The 15559-nt window shown below is 45.9% G+C and overlaps 1 protein-coding gene across 1 annotated transcript in view; it reads right to left on the bottom strand.

Moving 5' to 3' along the window:
• LOC136592487 (oocyte zinc finger protein XlCOF8.4-like) overlaps positions 1-15559 on the bottom strand; it is a 100225-nt gene that overhangs the window by 31378 nt on the left and 53288 nt on the right. The window contains exons 9-10 of the mRNA XM_066588602.1: positions 14423-14514; positions 14093-14189 (exon numbers count right to left, since the gene is read on the bottom strand). Of these exons, the coding sequence (XP_066444699.1) occupies positions 14093-14189; positions 14423-14514 (189 nt within the window). The remainder of the gene's footprint in view (positions 1-14092; positions 14190-14422; positions 14515-15559) is intronic.

Below are 15559 nucleotides of genomic sequence, written 5' to 3'. Positions count from 1 at the left end.
GGGAGAAACGAGCACCGATTTCTCGAGCCCAGCATGATGCCTAGGAACAGCTTCTTCTGGCTGGGAACTACGTCCGACTTTTCCCAGTTTATTATCCACCCGGTACTGGAAAAGGTGAATGGTCTTCGGCAGGTATTCTTTTAAAAGCTCCTTGGTTTCTGCTATGACTATCGTCCAAGTATAGCACTATTAGAACTAATTTCTGCCTGAGGTATGCCGCTAGTTCCGCCATGATTTTGGTGAAGATATGTGGGGCCAACGATATCCCGAAAGTGAGGGAGGAGAATAGAAAATGCCTTGCTCTTTCCCCCAAGTGGAATGCGAACCTGAGGAATTTTTGCGAGTCCACATGGATCGTTACATGGAAGTACGCATCCTTTAAATCTATTGATGTCATAAAGTGCCCTGCTTTATCAGTTTTATCGCCGAGTTCACCGACTCCATCTTGAACCTTCGATATTTTAGTTTTATGATCATTCGGGATTTCTCACATGGCTTCTTTCTTAGAAACAGTCTGGAATAACGACCCATAGTTCTTTCTATTTAAGGGACCGGGCTATTCCCTTCAACTTCAGTGGGTCTTGAACCCCTTACTGAAGAAGATGTAGTTGGTGGCCTGAGCCTCCTGTTATAAATTTCTTCTGGGGCAAGATATGAATTCTACTTGGTACCCCTGGTGTAGAATTTGGGGAATCCAGGTGCTTTCGCAGAAAGAGCCCATCTGTCTGCAAACGCCTTTAGTCTCGCCCCGACCGGGATAGCATCATGGTCTGGATTTGGGGAAATCCCCTGGTGAGGGTTGAGGAGGAAAAATCTGCCTCTACCCCCTTTAGGGTAGCCCCATCTGCCCGTCTTGTCTTTGCCTTTGTAGGGCTCAGACTGTTGTGTGGGGGCCTGAAAAAGGTCTTCCAATTTTGCTGCCTTTCTTCTGGAAACCTTTTTCCTATCCGCCGCCTTCTCAAGAATTCTGCCTAGGTCAGCACCAAATAAAAATTGCCTGTGAAAGCAAAGTGAACATAATTTATATTTGGAGGCCAAATCACCTGACCAAGATTTTAACCACAGCATCCTACTAGTGGTGTTTGATAGTGCTGCTGTGCAAGCAGATAACTTAACCGTTTCGGCTGATACGTCGGCCAAGAAATTTATTTCCATTTGTAAGACTAGGAGGGAATCCAGAATTTGCTCTCTCAGGGTCTTATTAGATATGTGGATTCCCAACTGTTCCAACCACATGTTTAGGGTTCGGGCCACGCTAAACCACGTTTGAGTAGATTGGCTGCTGCCTCCCAAGTTTTTTTCACTAGGCCCTCTGCTTTTCTATCCAAGGGATCTGCTCAGCTGTGCCGCATCTTCAAAAGGTAGAGTTGTTCTCTTAGCCACTTCAGCCACAGGGACGTCCACATTGGGCACCTCCTTCCAATCTGCGCTTACCTCCTCCGAAAATGGGTAGCACCTTTTAATTCCCTTACTTGTAAAGGATCCCATATCTATTTTACTTCAATCCTTTTTGATAAATTTTCTGGATGTTCTTATGAACTGGAGAGGTTTGTCTACGCCTTTCCCCAGCCCCACAAAGATCTTATCCTAGATGGTGGGGGGTTGTCTGGGTTCCTTCATCTTGAGGGCAGCTCTGACTGCCTTAATAAGCTCATCTGAGGATTCCTCTAGAGCTGGCTGCTCCTCTAGATCCGAGAACATGATACTCCTTTCAGAGTCCGAGTACTCAGTTGAGCTACAGGGCTTCCTTAAGCGCCTTGAGGCGAATGGTATAGCTGACTGTATGGATTGGGACTGCCCAATATCCTCCATAAATCTGCTTGTTGCCTCTTTAATTACTTTGGCTACACAAAGTTTGCATAGTGGTTTGTTGTATGCGGAGGGCAATCTCTTTGCGCACTCCGCACACTTTTTTGGTCTCACTTTTGCTAGGTCTATTTACTTGTCCCCCCAACGAACAACATGAGAAATGCAAGCAACGAATAAATAATATGCTAGACATAACATACAATTTTAAAGTGACTTTTTTACCCAATGGGCTACTAACGCCACCCACAGTAGTAGCCAGTTTGGGAATGTCCAGTGCTGGAGTACTCCTTTTTCTGCAGTACTGCAGCCACCTATGGACGGAAAGCATTTTTTGCAGCTTCCTTAGTATCCACTGTCTGTCTTCTCTTGGATTCCTTTATATATATATTTTTTTATTTTGGTGCCCTCTGTGCCTAGCCACGCCCCCAGCTCCGCCCATCATCATGACGGTCACATGACACCCATCTACCCGCCAGCACCGCTGCTTAAGGGAGCTCAGGAGTGCCACGCCCGCTGCTATGCGGGCCTGCAGCATCCACGTGGATTAGCCGTGCCAGGAGACTGAGAGGAGGACATGGCCCCCACGTATGCAGCGTCCCAGGAGACTATCTTTGGGAAGGGAGGACCAACTTCCTGACCTCCGATACTGCCTTCTGGCAGGACAGGAAAGCATTGAGGAAGGTAGGAGCTTTTAAACCTCTCTGTGTGTTCCTGTCCTATCGGGGGAAAGCGATCTCAGCTGGTGCTGTCTTGGAGATAACTGGTAAAAACATAATAATTACACACATAAGTACAACAAAATAACTGAATAAAACAACAATATATACATAAGAAAAGAAAATAACCCAAAACAGACGCCAACCAAACCTATCGCTATAAGTGCCCTGTAATCCGAAACCATGATATATTATATATCAAAGCGTCCAAAACAAATAGAAGAACCTGCTCCCATATTTTTAATTAATATATTTATTTATGCTAAAATAAACTATAAATGTTTAAAAAAAAAATCATTTTTTTTAGCTTTTTACCGCCAATAAAACAAAAAAAAAACAGAAATAAAAGTCAGTGAAAAAAATATTTAAAAGATCGTCCTATAATGTCAGGAGGAAAAAAATGCAGCAAAAATAATTTTGGTAGGTAGCTAAAAAGGGGAGAAAAAAAAATAGAGCAGTAACATAAGTGCATAAGTGTCAGCGGGTAAGAGGTTGCGCGAGAGCGGCAGCGTGTGAGTGGTTGCACAGAGGTAGCAGCGGGTGAGGGGTTGCGGCAGCGGGTGAGGGGTTGCGGCAGCGGGTCAGCGGAGTGTGAACAAGTCTATCTTCACTACTTCCACAAGTAAATTGTAGATCCCCATTATGATGAGCTCCATGCCTGGCAATGCCATCCAGTGTGCTACTTGTGCAATGTATGCGGTCCTTGATCAGCCGATCGAGGGTGCATACTGTTGCGCAAGATGCGTGCACGTCGCACATTTAGAAGCCCAAATTCTGGATCTAAATGGGCAACTGGCAACACTGAGAGCCATTGACATCATGGAAAGGAGTTTGGTGCTCACTGAGCAGACACTCGCTGGGGTAGAGGCGGGGGCGGATGGTAGTACGGAAGAGCAGGGGGAGCAGGCAGTCAGCTGGGTGTCAGATAGAAGGAGGCGTAGAGGGAATAGATCCAGGGAGGCTGGTCCTGAACTGGCACAACCCAACATGTCTGCAACGTTGGCAGATGAGGGTAATGCCATTACAGAGCCAGCACCACTGCAACACGACACGCCCTCTGAACGCCAGGGGGATGACTGCTCCAGTGAGACGGGGACGGGGAGCGCAGGGCAGGCTAGACAGGTTCTAGTGGTGGGGGACTCAATTATTAGGGGGACAGAGAGGGCAATCTGCCATAAAGACCGGGATCGCCGAACGGTGTGTCATCTTCCTGGCGCTCGAGTTCGACACATCGTGGACCGGATTGACAGATTACTGGGAGGGGCTGGTGAGGATCCAGCAGTCATGGTGCACGTTGGCACCAATGAACAAGTTAGAGGTCAATGAAGGGCCCTCAAAAATGATTTCAGGGACTTAGGGTCCAAGCTCAGGGCAAGGAGCTCCAGGGTAGTTTTCTCGGAAATACTACCTGTACCTAAAGCCACACTAGAAAGGCAGCAGGATCTTAGGGAGGTAAACAAGAGGCTCCGGAGTTGGTGTAAGAAGGAGGGATTTAGGTTCCTGGAGAACTGGGCTGACTTTGCGGTCGGCTACAGGCTCTACCGTAGGGACGGGCTGCATCTTAATGGGGAGGGTGCAGCTGTGCTGGGGGAAAAGATGGCTAGAAGGCTGGAGGAGTGTTTAAACTAGGGACTGGGAGGGAGGGTAAAATGAGAAATAGTGGGGTAGCCAGTGTTATTAGCGATCCGGGTCCAAGCAAAGGGAATGGGGGTCGAGCAGGGGGTGGGGTTAGTACAGTTAGAACTGATAGATTAGCCATAAGTACGAATAGCAACAAAACAAATTTAAAAAACAAAAAAATGATATAAATTGTATGACGACGAATGCAAGAAGTCTGATTGGTAAAGTGGGCGAGCTTGAAGCGAGAATGGCCGATGAAAACTATGATATAGTCGGAATTACTGAAACATGGCTTGATGATAAGTGCGATTGGGCGGTGAATTTGCAGGGGTACAATCTCTTCAGAAGAGACCGAAGGAACCAGAAAGGGGGAGGGGTATGTCTGTACGTCAAATCGAACTTGAAGCCGAGGCTACGGGAGGATATAGTGGTAGGAGACGAACAGGTGGAATCTCTGTGGGTAGAAATACAGGGAGGAAAAAATAACAAAATCCTGATAGGGGTCTTCTATCGACCACCAAAAGCAACAGAAGAAACTGAAAACTTACTACTAAGGCAGATAGAAGAGGTGTCAAAACGAAACGAAGTAATCATCATGGGGGACTTTAATTACCCAGATATAACATGGGAGAACGAAACCTGCAAATCTCACAGGGGTGATAAGTTCTTGAGAGTAATTAAAGACAATTACCTGAACCAACTTGTGCAGGAACCAACAAGAGGGAGGGCCATTCTGGACCTAGTACTAACCAACAAACCGGAACGTATAAAGGGGGTGCAGGTTGAGGGGCACTTGGGGAACAGCGACCACAATATAATCAACTTCCAGCTGTCAAATCAATAGGAAGCCTTATCAGGGAGTGGCAAAGAAACTAAACTTTAGTAAAGCAAAATTTGATGAGCTTAGAACTACTATCGGTAACATTAATTGGGACAACATCCTCAAAAATATTAGTACGGAGGAAAAATGGGAAAAGTTCAAAAGGATCCTAATCGCCTCATGTGAGCAGTTCATTCCCTTTAAAAATAAAAGAAACTCAGCTAAAAGGAAACCAATGTGGCTCGACAAGACGGTAAGAGGGGCAATAAACGAAAAGAAGAAAGCGTTCAAACTACTAAAGCAACAAGGCAGTGAAGAAGCGCTAAAATCATACAGGGAAAAAAACAAAATATGCAAAGATACGATCAAAACTGCCAAGGAGGAGGCGGAAAGACTGATCGCCAAAGAGAGCAAAAACAACCCGAAGCTATTTTTCAACTACATAAACAGCAAAAGGATTTGCAGGGCGAGTGCTGGCCCTTTAAAAAACAATGCAGGAGAAATCATTGATGATGACGAAGGGAAAGCAAATCTACTAAACAGTTTCTTCTCAAGTGTGTTCACCAAAGAAAAGGAAATGCCACACGAGATGCAGGGGAATAAAACGAACCCCTCACAAAATATCTCATACCTAACGCAGGAGGAGGTGCGGAAGCGTCTAAAGAAAACTAAAATTGATAAATCACCGGGCCCAGATGGATTACACCCAAGGATACTAAGGGAACTAAGTGACGAGATAGCGAGGCCGCTATACCTAATATTTCTAGACACTATCAAGACCGGAGTAGTACCATTGGATTGGCGCATTGCCAATGTGGTTCCAATTTACAAAAAAGGGAGCAAAAGTGAGCCTGGTAACTACAGGCCAGTAAGTCTCACTTCAGTAACGGGAAAATTTTTCAAGGGGATTCTGAGAGACGCCATCGATGAGTACCTCAAGGAAATTAAGGAAATAACTCCTCACCAGCATGGATTCATGAAGGGTCGCTCATGTCAGACAAATCTGATCAGTTTCTACGATGAAGTAAGCTCTAAGCTGGACCAGGGAGAATCTATTGATCTTGTATATCTGGACTTCTCTAAAGCCTTTGACACCGTGCCACATAATAGGCTAATATACAAAATGAGACAGCTCGGACTGGGCGAAAACGTGTGTAAGTGGGTAAAAAATTGGCTCAACGATAGAAAGCAGAGGGTGGTAATAAAGGGTTCGTACTCTGATTGGACCACAGTCGCTAGCGGGGTGCCACAGGGTTCAGTATTAGGCCCCACTCTGTTCAACATATTTATCAATGACCTGATAGTGGGGCTGCACAGCAAAATATCAATATTTGCAGATGACACAAAATTATACAATATAATTAATGCAACGGAGGACAATGTACGGCTACAAACGGACCTGGATAAGATGGGGGCTTGGGCAGAAAAATGGCAAATGAAGTTCAATGTTAAAAAATGTAAGACTATGCACATGGGCAGGAGGAACGGATGTCACCAATATTCACTTAATGGGGTACCACTAGGGAAAAGTGATATGGAAAAGGATCTGGGGGTATTAGTGGATAATAGACTAAACCGCAGTAACCAATGCCAGTCAGCTGCTGCAAAGGCAAATAAAGTCTTGGGGTGCATTAAAAGAGGTATAGGGGCGAAGGACGAGAACATTATCCTTCCATTATATAAGGCACTTGTCAGGCCTCACATGGAATACTGCGTACAATTCTGGACACCGGTGCTCAGGAAAGATGTCACAGTGCTTGAGGGGGTTCAAAGAAGGGCAACTAAACTAATACATGGAATGACGGGACTGGAATACCCAGAGAGGCTATCCAAATTGGGACTATTTACTCTAGAAAAAAGAAGGTAAAGAGGCGACCAAATAACCATGTATAAGTACATGAGGGGACAACACATGGATCTCTCCCGCGATCTGTTTACACCCAGGACCACGACGGTAACAAGAGGACATCCGCTACGATTAGAGGAAAGTAGGTTTCATCACCAACACAGAAAGGGGTTCTTTACTGTAAGAGCAGTTAGACTATGGAACTCTCTACCGGAGGAAGTGGTGATGGCAAAATCCATAGAGGAGTTTAAAAGGGGACTTGATGTCTTTCTGGAGAAGAAGGAAGGATATTACAGGATATAAATATTAGGTTAAGTGTCAATCCGGGTATATAGGCAGGTAGGAACTATTAGGGGTTGATCCAGGGAACAGTCTGATTGCCATTAGGGAGTCGGGAAGGAATTTTTCCCCCAAAAGGGCTAATTGGCTTCTGGCCTTGGGGTTTTTTGCCTTCCTCTGGATCAACACAGTAGGATAGACAGGCTGGACTAGATGGACAATGTCTTCATTCGGCCTTACATACTATGTTACTATGTTACACTACCACATGATTAAAATCCCTAAAAAGTGTCTGGTCCTTAAAGGGGTTGTCCCGCGGCAGCAAGTGGGTCTATAAACTTCTGTATGGCCATATTAATGCACTTTGTAATGTACATTGTGCATTAATTATGAGCCATACAGAAGTTATAAAAAGTTTTTTACTTACCTGCTCCGTTGCTAGCGTCCTCGTTCCCATGGAACCGACTAATTTTCGCCCTCCGATGGCCAAATTAGCCGCGCTTGCGCAGTCCGGGTCTTCTGCTGTTCTCTATGGGGCTCCGTGTAGCTCCGCCCCGTCACGTGCCGATTCCAGCCAATCAGGAGGCTGGAATCGGCAATGGACCGCACAGAAGAGCTGCGGTCCACGGAGGTAGAGGATCCCGGCGGCCATCTTCACCGGTAAGTATAGAAGTCACCGGAGCGCCGGGATTCAGGTAAGCGCTGTCCTGTTCTTTTTTTCAGTCCCTGCATCCGGGTTGTCTCGCGCCGAACGGGGGGGGGGGGGGGGGGGGGGTTTGAAGAAAAAAAAAACCCGTTTCGGCGCGGGACAACCCCTTTAAGGTACAAAACAGACTGGTCCTTAAAAGAGTTAAGAGAGGACTAGAGGCCTTCTAGAGCACTATGATATTACAGGGTATGGACATTAGGCGACCAGCGGGGTTGTTGATCCGGGTCTTGGAGTTAGGTAGGAACTTTCAAACGTTGATCCAGGGATTATTATGATTGCCATTATGGAGACTGAAAGGAATTTTGTCCCCCAAATGGGCTAATTGGCTTCTGCCTCATTGTTTTTTTTCCTTCCTCTGGATCAATGGGGAAGGGGTATGGAAAGAGGCTGAACTGGATGTACAGACTCTCCTTTCAGTCTAATATACCCAGTTTCCCCAAAAATAAGACAGGGACTAATATTAATTTTTGCTCCAAAAGATTTAACTTTTTTACATGTTTAGCTGCCTGGACACTAATTATATTGTGTTTTTTATTAACTGTAACTAGGGCTCAATTTTGGAGTAGAGCTTATACTTCATGCATCCTTAAAAATCCTGAAAAATCATGCTAGGGCTTATTTTGGGGTTAGGTCTTATTTTCAGGGAAACAGGGTACTAGGTTACCATGTTCTGCAATTAGAAACAGTCCCAACACTCACTAGGTTGTACAATAATCTTTATTTGTATAGCGCCAACATATTCCGCAGCGCTTACAATACAGGGGAAATAAAACAAAGGGGTAAAGGGGCTGGAGATGTACACGGTATGGCGAGGTGGAGAGTGAAGGATGCTATACACAGACAATAGTCAGGCCGTATAGTGGCGGAATCGGGATGACTGCTAATGCTGGTTGATTACGGCTAGCAGGGATTTCAGTCTATGGGACAGGGAGCATGTTATCAGGCGGAGTAAAGAGGGGTTTGGTTTAGGGGATATGGTAGGCCTCTCTCAAAAGCTGCGTTTTTAGAGCACGCCTGAAGTTTTGTGTGTCAGTGATTGCCTGGATATTTTTTGGTAGTGTGTTCTTAGAGGACTGGTGCTGCTCTTGAGAAGTCTTGGAGGCGGGAATGAGAGGTTCGAATTAAAGGGGCACTCAGTCTGATTTTATTAGCAGAGCGGAGGGCGCGGACTGGGTGGTGAATTGAGATGAGGGAAGCAATGTAGCGTGGGGCGGTGCTGTGGAGCGCTTTGTGGATAAGGGTAGGGAGTTCAAATTGTATTCTGTATTTGACAGTCAGCCAGTGCAGTGACTGGCACAGGGCAGAGGCATCCGAGTAGCGGCTGGACAGGAAGATGAGCCTGGCTGCGCATTTAGGATGGATTGGAGGGGGTAGAGTCTGGTGCAGCGGAGGCCGATCAGCAGCGGGTTGCAATAATCGAGCCGGGAGTGGATGAGGGCAACAGTGAGTGTTTTAAGCGCACCCATGGTGAGAAAAGGGCGTATTCAAGGGAGGCTTTTGAGCTGCAGCTGACATGTTTGGGCGAAAAATTGGATGTAGGAGGTGAAGGAAAGATCTGAGTCAAATATGACCCCAAGGCAGCGGGCATGTTGTCTAGGAGTTATGGTGGTGCCACACACTGAGATGAAGATGTCAGGATGAGGTCGGTTAGTGGAGGGTGGAAACACTAGTAGGTCAGTTTTAGAGAGGTTCAGTTTTAGGTAGAGAGAGAGGACATAGTGTTAGAGACAGCAGACAGACAGCCAGTGGCGTTCTGGAGGAATGTTGCTGTGATGTCCCGGGAGGAGGTGTATAGCTGGGTATCATCAGCATAGAGATGGTACTGGAAACCAAATCTCCTGATGGTCTGTCCAATGGGGGCTGTCTAGATGGAGATGAGTAGTGGGCCAAGCACCAAGCCCTGGGGGACTCCAACAGCAAGGGGAAGAGGAGGGGAGGTAGAGCCAGCAAACTAGACACTGAAGGAGCGGTCGGATAGGTAGGAGAAGAACCAGGAGAGGGCAGTGTCTTTTATTCCAATGGAGCGAAGCATACTGAGAAGTTTATGGTCGACAGTGTCAAATGCTGCAGAGAGGTCGAGGAGGATCAGTAGGGAGTAGTCGCTCCTCGATTTGGCTGTCAGGAGGTCGTTTGACACTTTAGTCAGGGCGGTTTCTGTTGAGCGTAGGGGGACAGAAGCCGGACTGTAGAGGGTCAAGAAGAGCGTTTTCTGAGAGATAGCTTATAAGGCGAGAGTAAACCAGGCGTTCTAGTAGTTTGGAGATGAAGGGGAGGTTTGAGATGGGTCGATAGTTGGCAGCATCGGTCGAGTCAAGAGTTTTTTTAGCAGCGGGGATATGATAGCGTGTTTGAATGAGGAAGGAAAAATGCCAACGGTCAGAGAAAGATTGACTATAGTGGTGAGGTGGGAGATGACCACCGGGGAGAGAAAAAGCAGAAGGTGTGAGGGAAAATAGGGTTGCTAGCACAGGTGGTGGGGCGAGCGGAGGAGAGCAGTCTGGAGACTTCCTCCTCTGTTGTTGGTCAAAGTACAGTGAACAGGAGGTAGATGCAATACTGACAAGACTAGGGTCCGGGCTAGTCTGGGATTGGGAGGTTATTTCCTGCTGGATGTCATCAATTTTCTTTTTGAAGCAAGCAGCCAGCTCTTCAGCACTGAGATCTATCACGGGGGGCTGCAGTTTTGGGCTGAGAAGGGAGTGGAAAATGTCAAAGAGTTATGGGATAGTGACGAAACGAGAGAGGTGAAGTAGACTTGTTTAGCATGGTGGAGGGCAAGGTTGTATGTTCTGAGCATGAATTTAAAGTGGAAGTCTGCGGGCTTTTGAGAATTTTTCCACAGCCGTTCAGCACACCTAGAACAATGCCGGATAAATCGAGTTTGAGGCGTGAGCCAGGGTTGCTGCAGTCTATATCGGATGGCCTGGGTTACGGGGGGCGCCGCTTCATTGAGGGCATGTTTGAGACTGTTGTTGTAAGGTGCGGCAGCCAGGTTGGGGCAGGAGAGGAGAGAGATAGGGGACAGAGAAGACTGCAAAGACTCTGCAAAATGTTTGGTGTGAACAGCGTGAAGGTTCCTGTACGTATAGGAGGTAGGAGGGTATGGAGAGATGCTAAGAAGCTTGAAAGAGAAAGACAGGAGGTCCAGGAGCGGGAGAGAGGAGTTAGTGAAGTTGGAAGCAGAGCATAGACGGAAGAAAACGACATCCAGAGTATTGCCATTCCTGTGAGTGGGAGAGGCTGTGAGTTGAGAGAGAACAAAGGAGGAAGTGAGCAATAGAAGCTGAGAGGCAGATGGAGAGCTGGGGTCGTTAGTGGGGATGTTGAACTCCTAGGATGAGGGTTGGGATTTTGCAGGAGAGGAAGTGGGGGAGCTAGGGGGCAAAGTGGTCCAGAAACAGGCGAGGGGCACCTGGGGGGCGGTAGATAACTGCTACTCACATGAACAGTGAACGGAAAAGCCGTAGGGCACAAACCACGAATGATGGGAAAGTGAGTGAGGGTACTGAGGGGATAACCTGGAAGGTCCATTGTGGGGAGTGGAGAGCACCTACTCCTCCCCATCGCCTGTCTTCTGGTCTTGGGGTATGGGAAAACTGCAGGCCATTGTAAGACAGTGCAGCAGGGGAGGCCGTGTCAGACTGCTGTATCCACGTCTCTGTGAGAGCTAGCAGGTTTAGGGATTTAGCAGTGAAAAAGTCATAGATGATGGGAAGTTTGTTGCATGCTGACTGGCAATTCCAGTGCGCACATTGAAAGGAAACCGGGGAGGATATGCATAGACTAGTGGTTGGACTAGAAGGGTGTCTTCAGTGCGGCAAGTGGGGAGTAATAGTTAGGGGCAGGTTTGGGAGAGATGTCCCCTGCTGCTAGTAGCAGCAGTAGTGAGGGTGGGCAGGTGGACAAGGAGATCTATACCCAAAACATTCAAGTAGGCATACTACTAGACTTCAGAACCGTCCTAATACTAAAGCCAAACAAATCCCGACATAACGCAATCGAACCGACTAATCCCCCTATTAAACAGCAACTACAAGTTTCTAACAAAGTTATTGGTCAACAACCTACAAACAATATGCCTACAAATCATACACCCTTCACAGAGAGGCTTTGTAGGCAGCAATCTACCAAAAATATTTAAACAGTGATAACTGCGACGATTGAGGCTAGCCATTCACATGCTCCCCAAACACTTTTGCCAAGTCTAGATGCAGAAAATGTGTTATGGCCTTTTTCTACAATCCACCTTATAAAGGAGACTCTTTGGCTCAAAGTTTTGTAAATTTGTCGGATACATTCAGAATACCTCAACCACTTTGACAATAAATGGACATAACAGCCCATAGACAAGTTCTGGGGTACCAGACAAGGATGAACATTCTTGCCTCTTCTCTTCAATCTTTCCCTAGGTTCCCTACCATCTCACCTACAACCGCACCCACATCTCGGTAACCGTCTTAGCAGATGACGTACTAATCTGCATCAAAGACCCAACTAACACACTCCAAGAAATTCTGAGACCTTTAGACACTGGGACTGCTCTATGGATACACACTTAAAGGGGTTGTCCCGCGCCGAAACGTTTTTTTTTTGTTTTTTTTAACCCCCCCTGTTCGGCGCGAGACAACCCCGATGCAGGGGTTAAAAAAACAAACCGGGTAGTACTTACCCGAATCCCGGCGGTCCGGCGTCTTCATACTCACCTGCTAAAGATGGCCGCCGGGATCCTCTCTCTCTGTGGACCGCAGGGCTTCTGTGCGGTCCATTGCCGATTCCAGCCTCCTGATTGGCTGGAATCGGCACGTGACGGGGCGGAGCTACACGGAGCCGGCATTCTGCACGAGCGGCCCCATTGAAGACAGCAGAAGACCCGGACTGCGCAAGCGCGGCTAATTTGGCCATTAGAGGCCGAAAATTAGTCGGCACCATGGAGACGAGGACGCCAGCAACGGAGCAGGTAAGTATAAAACTTTTGATAACTTCTGTATGGCTCATAATTAATGCACAATGTACATTACAAAGTGCATTAATATGGCCATACAGAAGTGTCTAGACCCACTTGCTGCCGCGGGACAACCCCTTTAACTTGGGAGAACCTGAAGCACTATTACTAAAGGGTTCACACACTCCAAACTAGATCCACCAGTACCCCTTCCAATAGTGTACACTGTTTATCACTTATCTCAGGTCCGCATACCAAGGAAATGCCATGAAATATATAGGGACAATATAAAACCATACATAACATTAGAATAAACCCTTTTAAAAGTGGCGTGAACTTCCACTCTCATCTATAGGTAGAAGTCACTCCCAACTGTATTGCAAAAGCTACAGCTTATCTCAGGGTCAATTGCACCTACAGATTTGTTGTTTCTTTAAGCCTCTTAGCTTTACAATAAGACTAAGATCACCGCTTTGGCTGTGATTTAGCATGAGATAGGAAGTTGAAATGTGCTCCCTCTTTTTAGCAGTCTCTCACTTTGGTCAGCGAGGAGGGAGCTGCAAGGGGCATGCTGACAGGGAGAAGAGGAAGGGGCTTAAGGGAAGTGCAAACAAGCTGTAACTAAAGGAGGAGACACAGATTCTGTCCTTGTACAGAAAAAAAAGAAAAAAAGCTAAGACCTTGTGTTTGCTTTTCTTTTATGTAGTTATTTCACATGTTATTTTTGATCAGTTTAACAATGTTTTTTGTCAATAAGGGTGCTAATTTATAGTTTGACGATAATGAATTGTCATACACGATTCATGGGCATCTGTTAACACATATTTAGGGTATAATATTACTACATACCTCAGGGACTTTATTGCAACCTGTGCAGTCAGTATAAAACATCAGCCTGAAATTTGCCGTGTGAAGGCTGGGATACAAGAGTCATAGAGACACAGATACTGACAATCTCTTTACCACTAGGCTTGGTATCAGCGTAACACTAGAAAAACCACGGCCACATTTTTTCACAAACAGCACCTATCTTGTCTATGTGTTGGGTGGAGGACTGAGACTCAGGCACAATCATTTAAATAAGGCTGAGCTGCAGCACCAGACAAGGCCAAGGACAGGAGGGGAGCTATTTCTGGAGAAAAACAGTCATTTTTTCTAATGTGATAAAACCCGTTTAGGCTTGCTGCATGAGAGCAACCATAGAAGAGCTGAGAGAGGATTTCCCTACATTCCCAGCTTCCTCCGCTCCTGCACTATACAGAACACAGTGTATCACTGCTAAAAGATTACTAGAATGGAGAGCTAAGGAGCAACCAAACCTTAAGGAACCTCCCAGATCACCCTTACCTACCTGTGGGAACATCCTCCTCCACTTCACTCTTCCACGGGTGATCGACCCTCAACCTCTCTTCTTCCAGTTCCACTTTAATATCAATCTCATCTTCACCCTGATGTGTCATATGGGATAATTCAGTAAAATAGCAGATCAGAAGAGCATCAAAATCTATGACTGCAGGACAAAGGTGCTCCACACCACTAAATAGGACGAAGCAAAAAAAAAAATAAAAAATCCACATCCATGTATAGAGTAGGTCCAGAAAAACCATCACCCCTATATAGAGTAGGACCAAAGAGCTCCACACCCCTGTATAGATGCACTACTGGGCTCAGTGCCATCTACCTGACGGTTCTCTGGGACATTTTCCTCTGGACAGTTCTGGGAATACAGAGGATGGAGACATCTTGCTGGGGGATTCCTTTTACTAAGGCCATCTGTGGAGACACAAGCACACAGCATGGAGTACATCTTGTATATCTGTCTATATTTCATAGACAGAAGGCAATAACACTGGACATCGCTCTCTCCCAGAATAACTGACAGCAATCACAATCACTGGCTTCTCGTTACATGTAAAAGCTCTCCACTCAGCGCTTCACATAAAGGTGAAGTGCCTAGAGAGAATCCAGCGATCAGTCTAAACGCTCTGCACGACACCTCAGAAGTTTTTTCTTTTAACTTTGCTTTATTTATCACATGAAATTATACAATACAGAAAGGAAAAATGTATGATATCAGCATACAGGCTTGTAACATGTATACACTTATTTTGCGTTTACAGACTTTTCAAGACATATGGATATACATACATTAGGATACTGCTTGATATTGTAGACTGGAATTTACTACCTTAAGCTGTATCTTCTGATTTTAATAGCGTATTTATTATTATTTTTTATTTAACGAAGTATATTCTCTGTACTATATGAATCTAGGATTTGAAATAAACAATAAACCAAAAACCTGTTAAACTGAAGCAACCTGCGCTGGTCGTGTTATTTCTGATGAAGCTCTGTTTATTCTGTGGGTAATGTGGAGTAGGCCTCCAGCCACGAGCCCCAAATCTTATGGTGCTTGTTTGGGCAACCTCTGTTTTTATATATAACTTTTTCATAAGGTATTATCGAGTTTACTAGTTGGATCCATTGTGTAATCGAGGGTAGATCTGAGGCCATCCAATGCATAGCTATCTCTTTACATGCTAGGAAGAGTACTTCTTTAAGAAATATACGGGTATATAATGGCCACAGTTCCTCCTCTAAAATTCCAAATAGGGTTATTTTGGGGTCTAAGTTTATGTTGTAGGGGGATTCTAATAGTTGGTTTATAAGGGTTATTACATTGGACCAGTAGGTCTTGACAAATGGGCAGTTCCAGATTAAGTGCCAGAAGTCCGCATTCGGTTGGTTACATCTGTGGCAGGAGTTTGAATGGGTGTTCCCTATTTTAAATAGGCGACTAGGAGTAAGGTATGATTGG

This window comes from Eleutherodactylus coqui, chromosome 1 (genome assembly GCF_035609145.1).
Source record: "Eleutherodactylus coqui strain aEleCoq1 chromosome 1, aEleCoq1.hap1, whole genome shotgun sequence".
Taxonomy (NCBI): domain Eukaryota; kingdom Metazoa; phylum Chordata; class Amphibia; order Anura; family Eleutherodactylidae; genus Eleutherodactylus; species Eleutherodactylus coqui.
The sequence above is the reverse complement of the archived record's forward strand: the minus strand, read 5'-3'. Positions and strand labels throughout refer to the sequence as shown.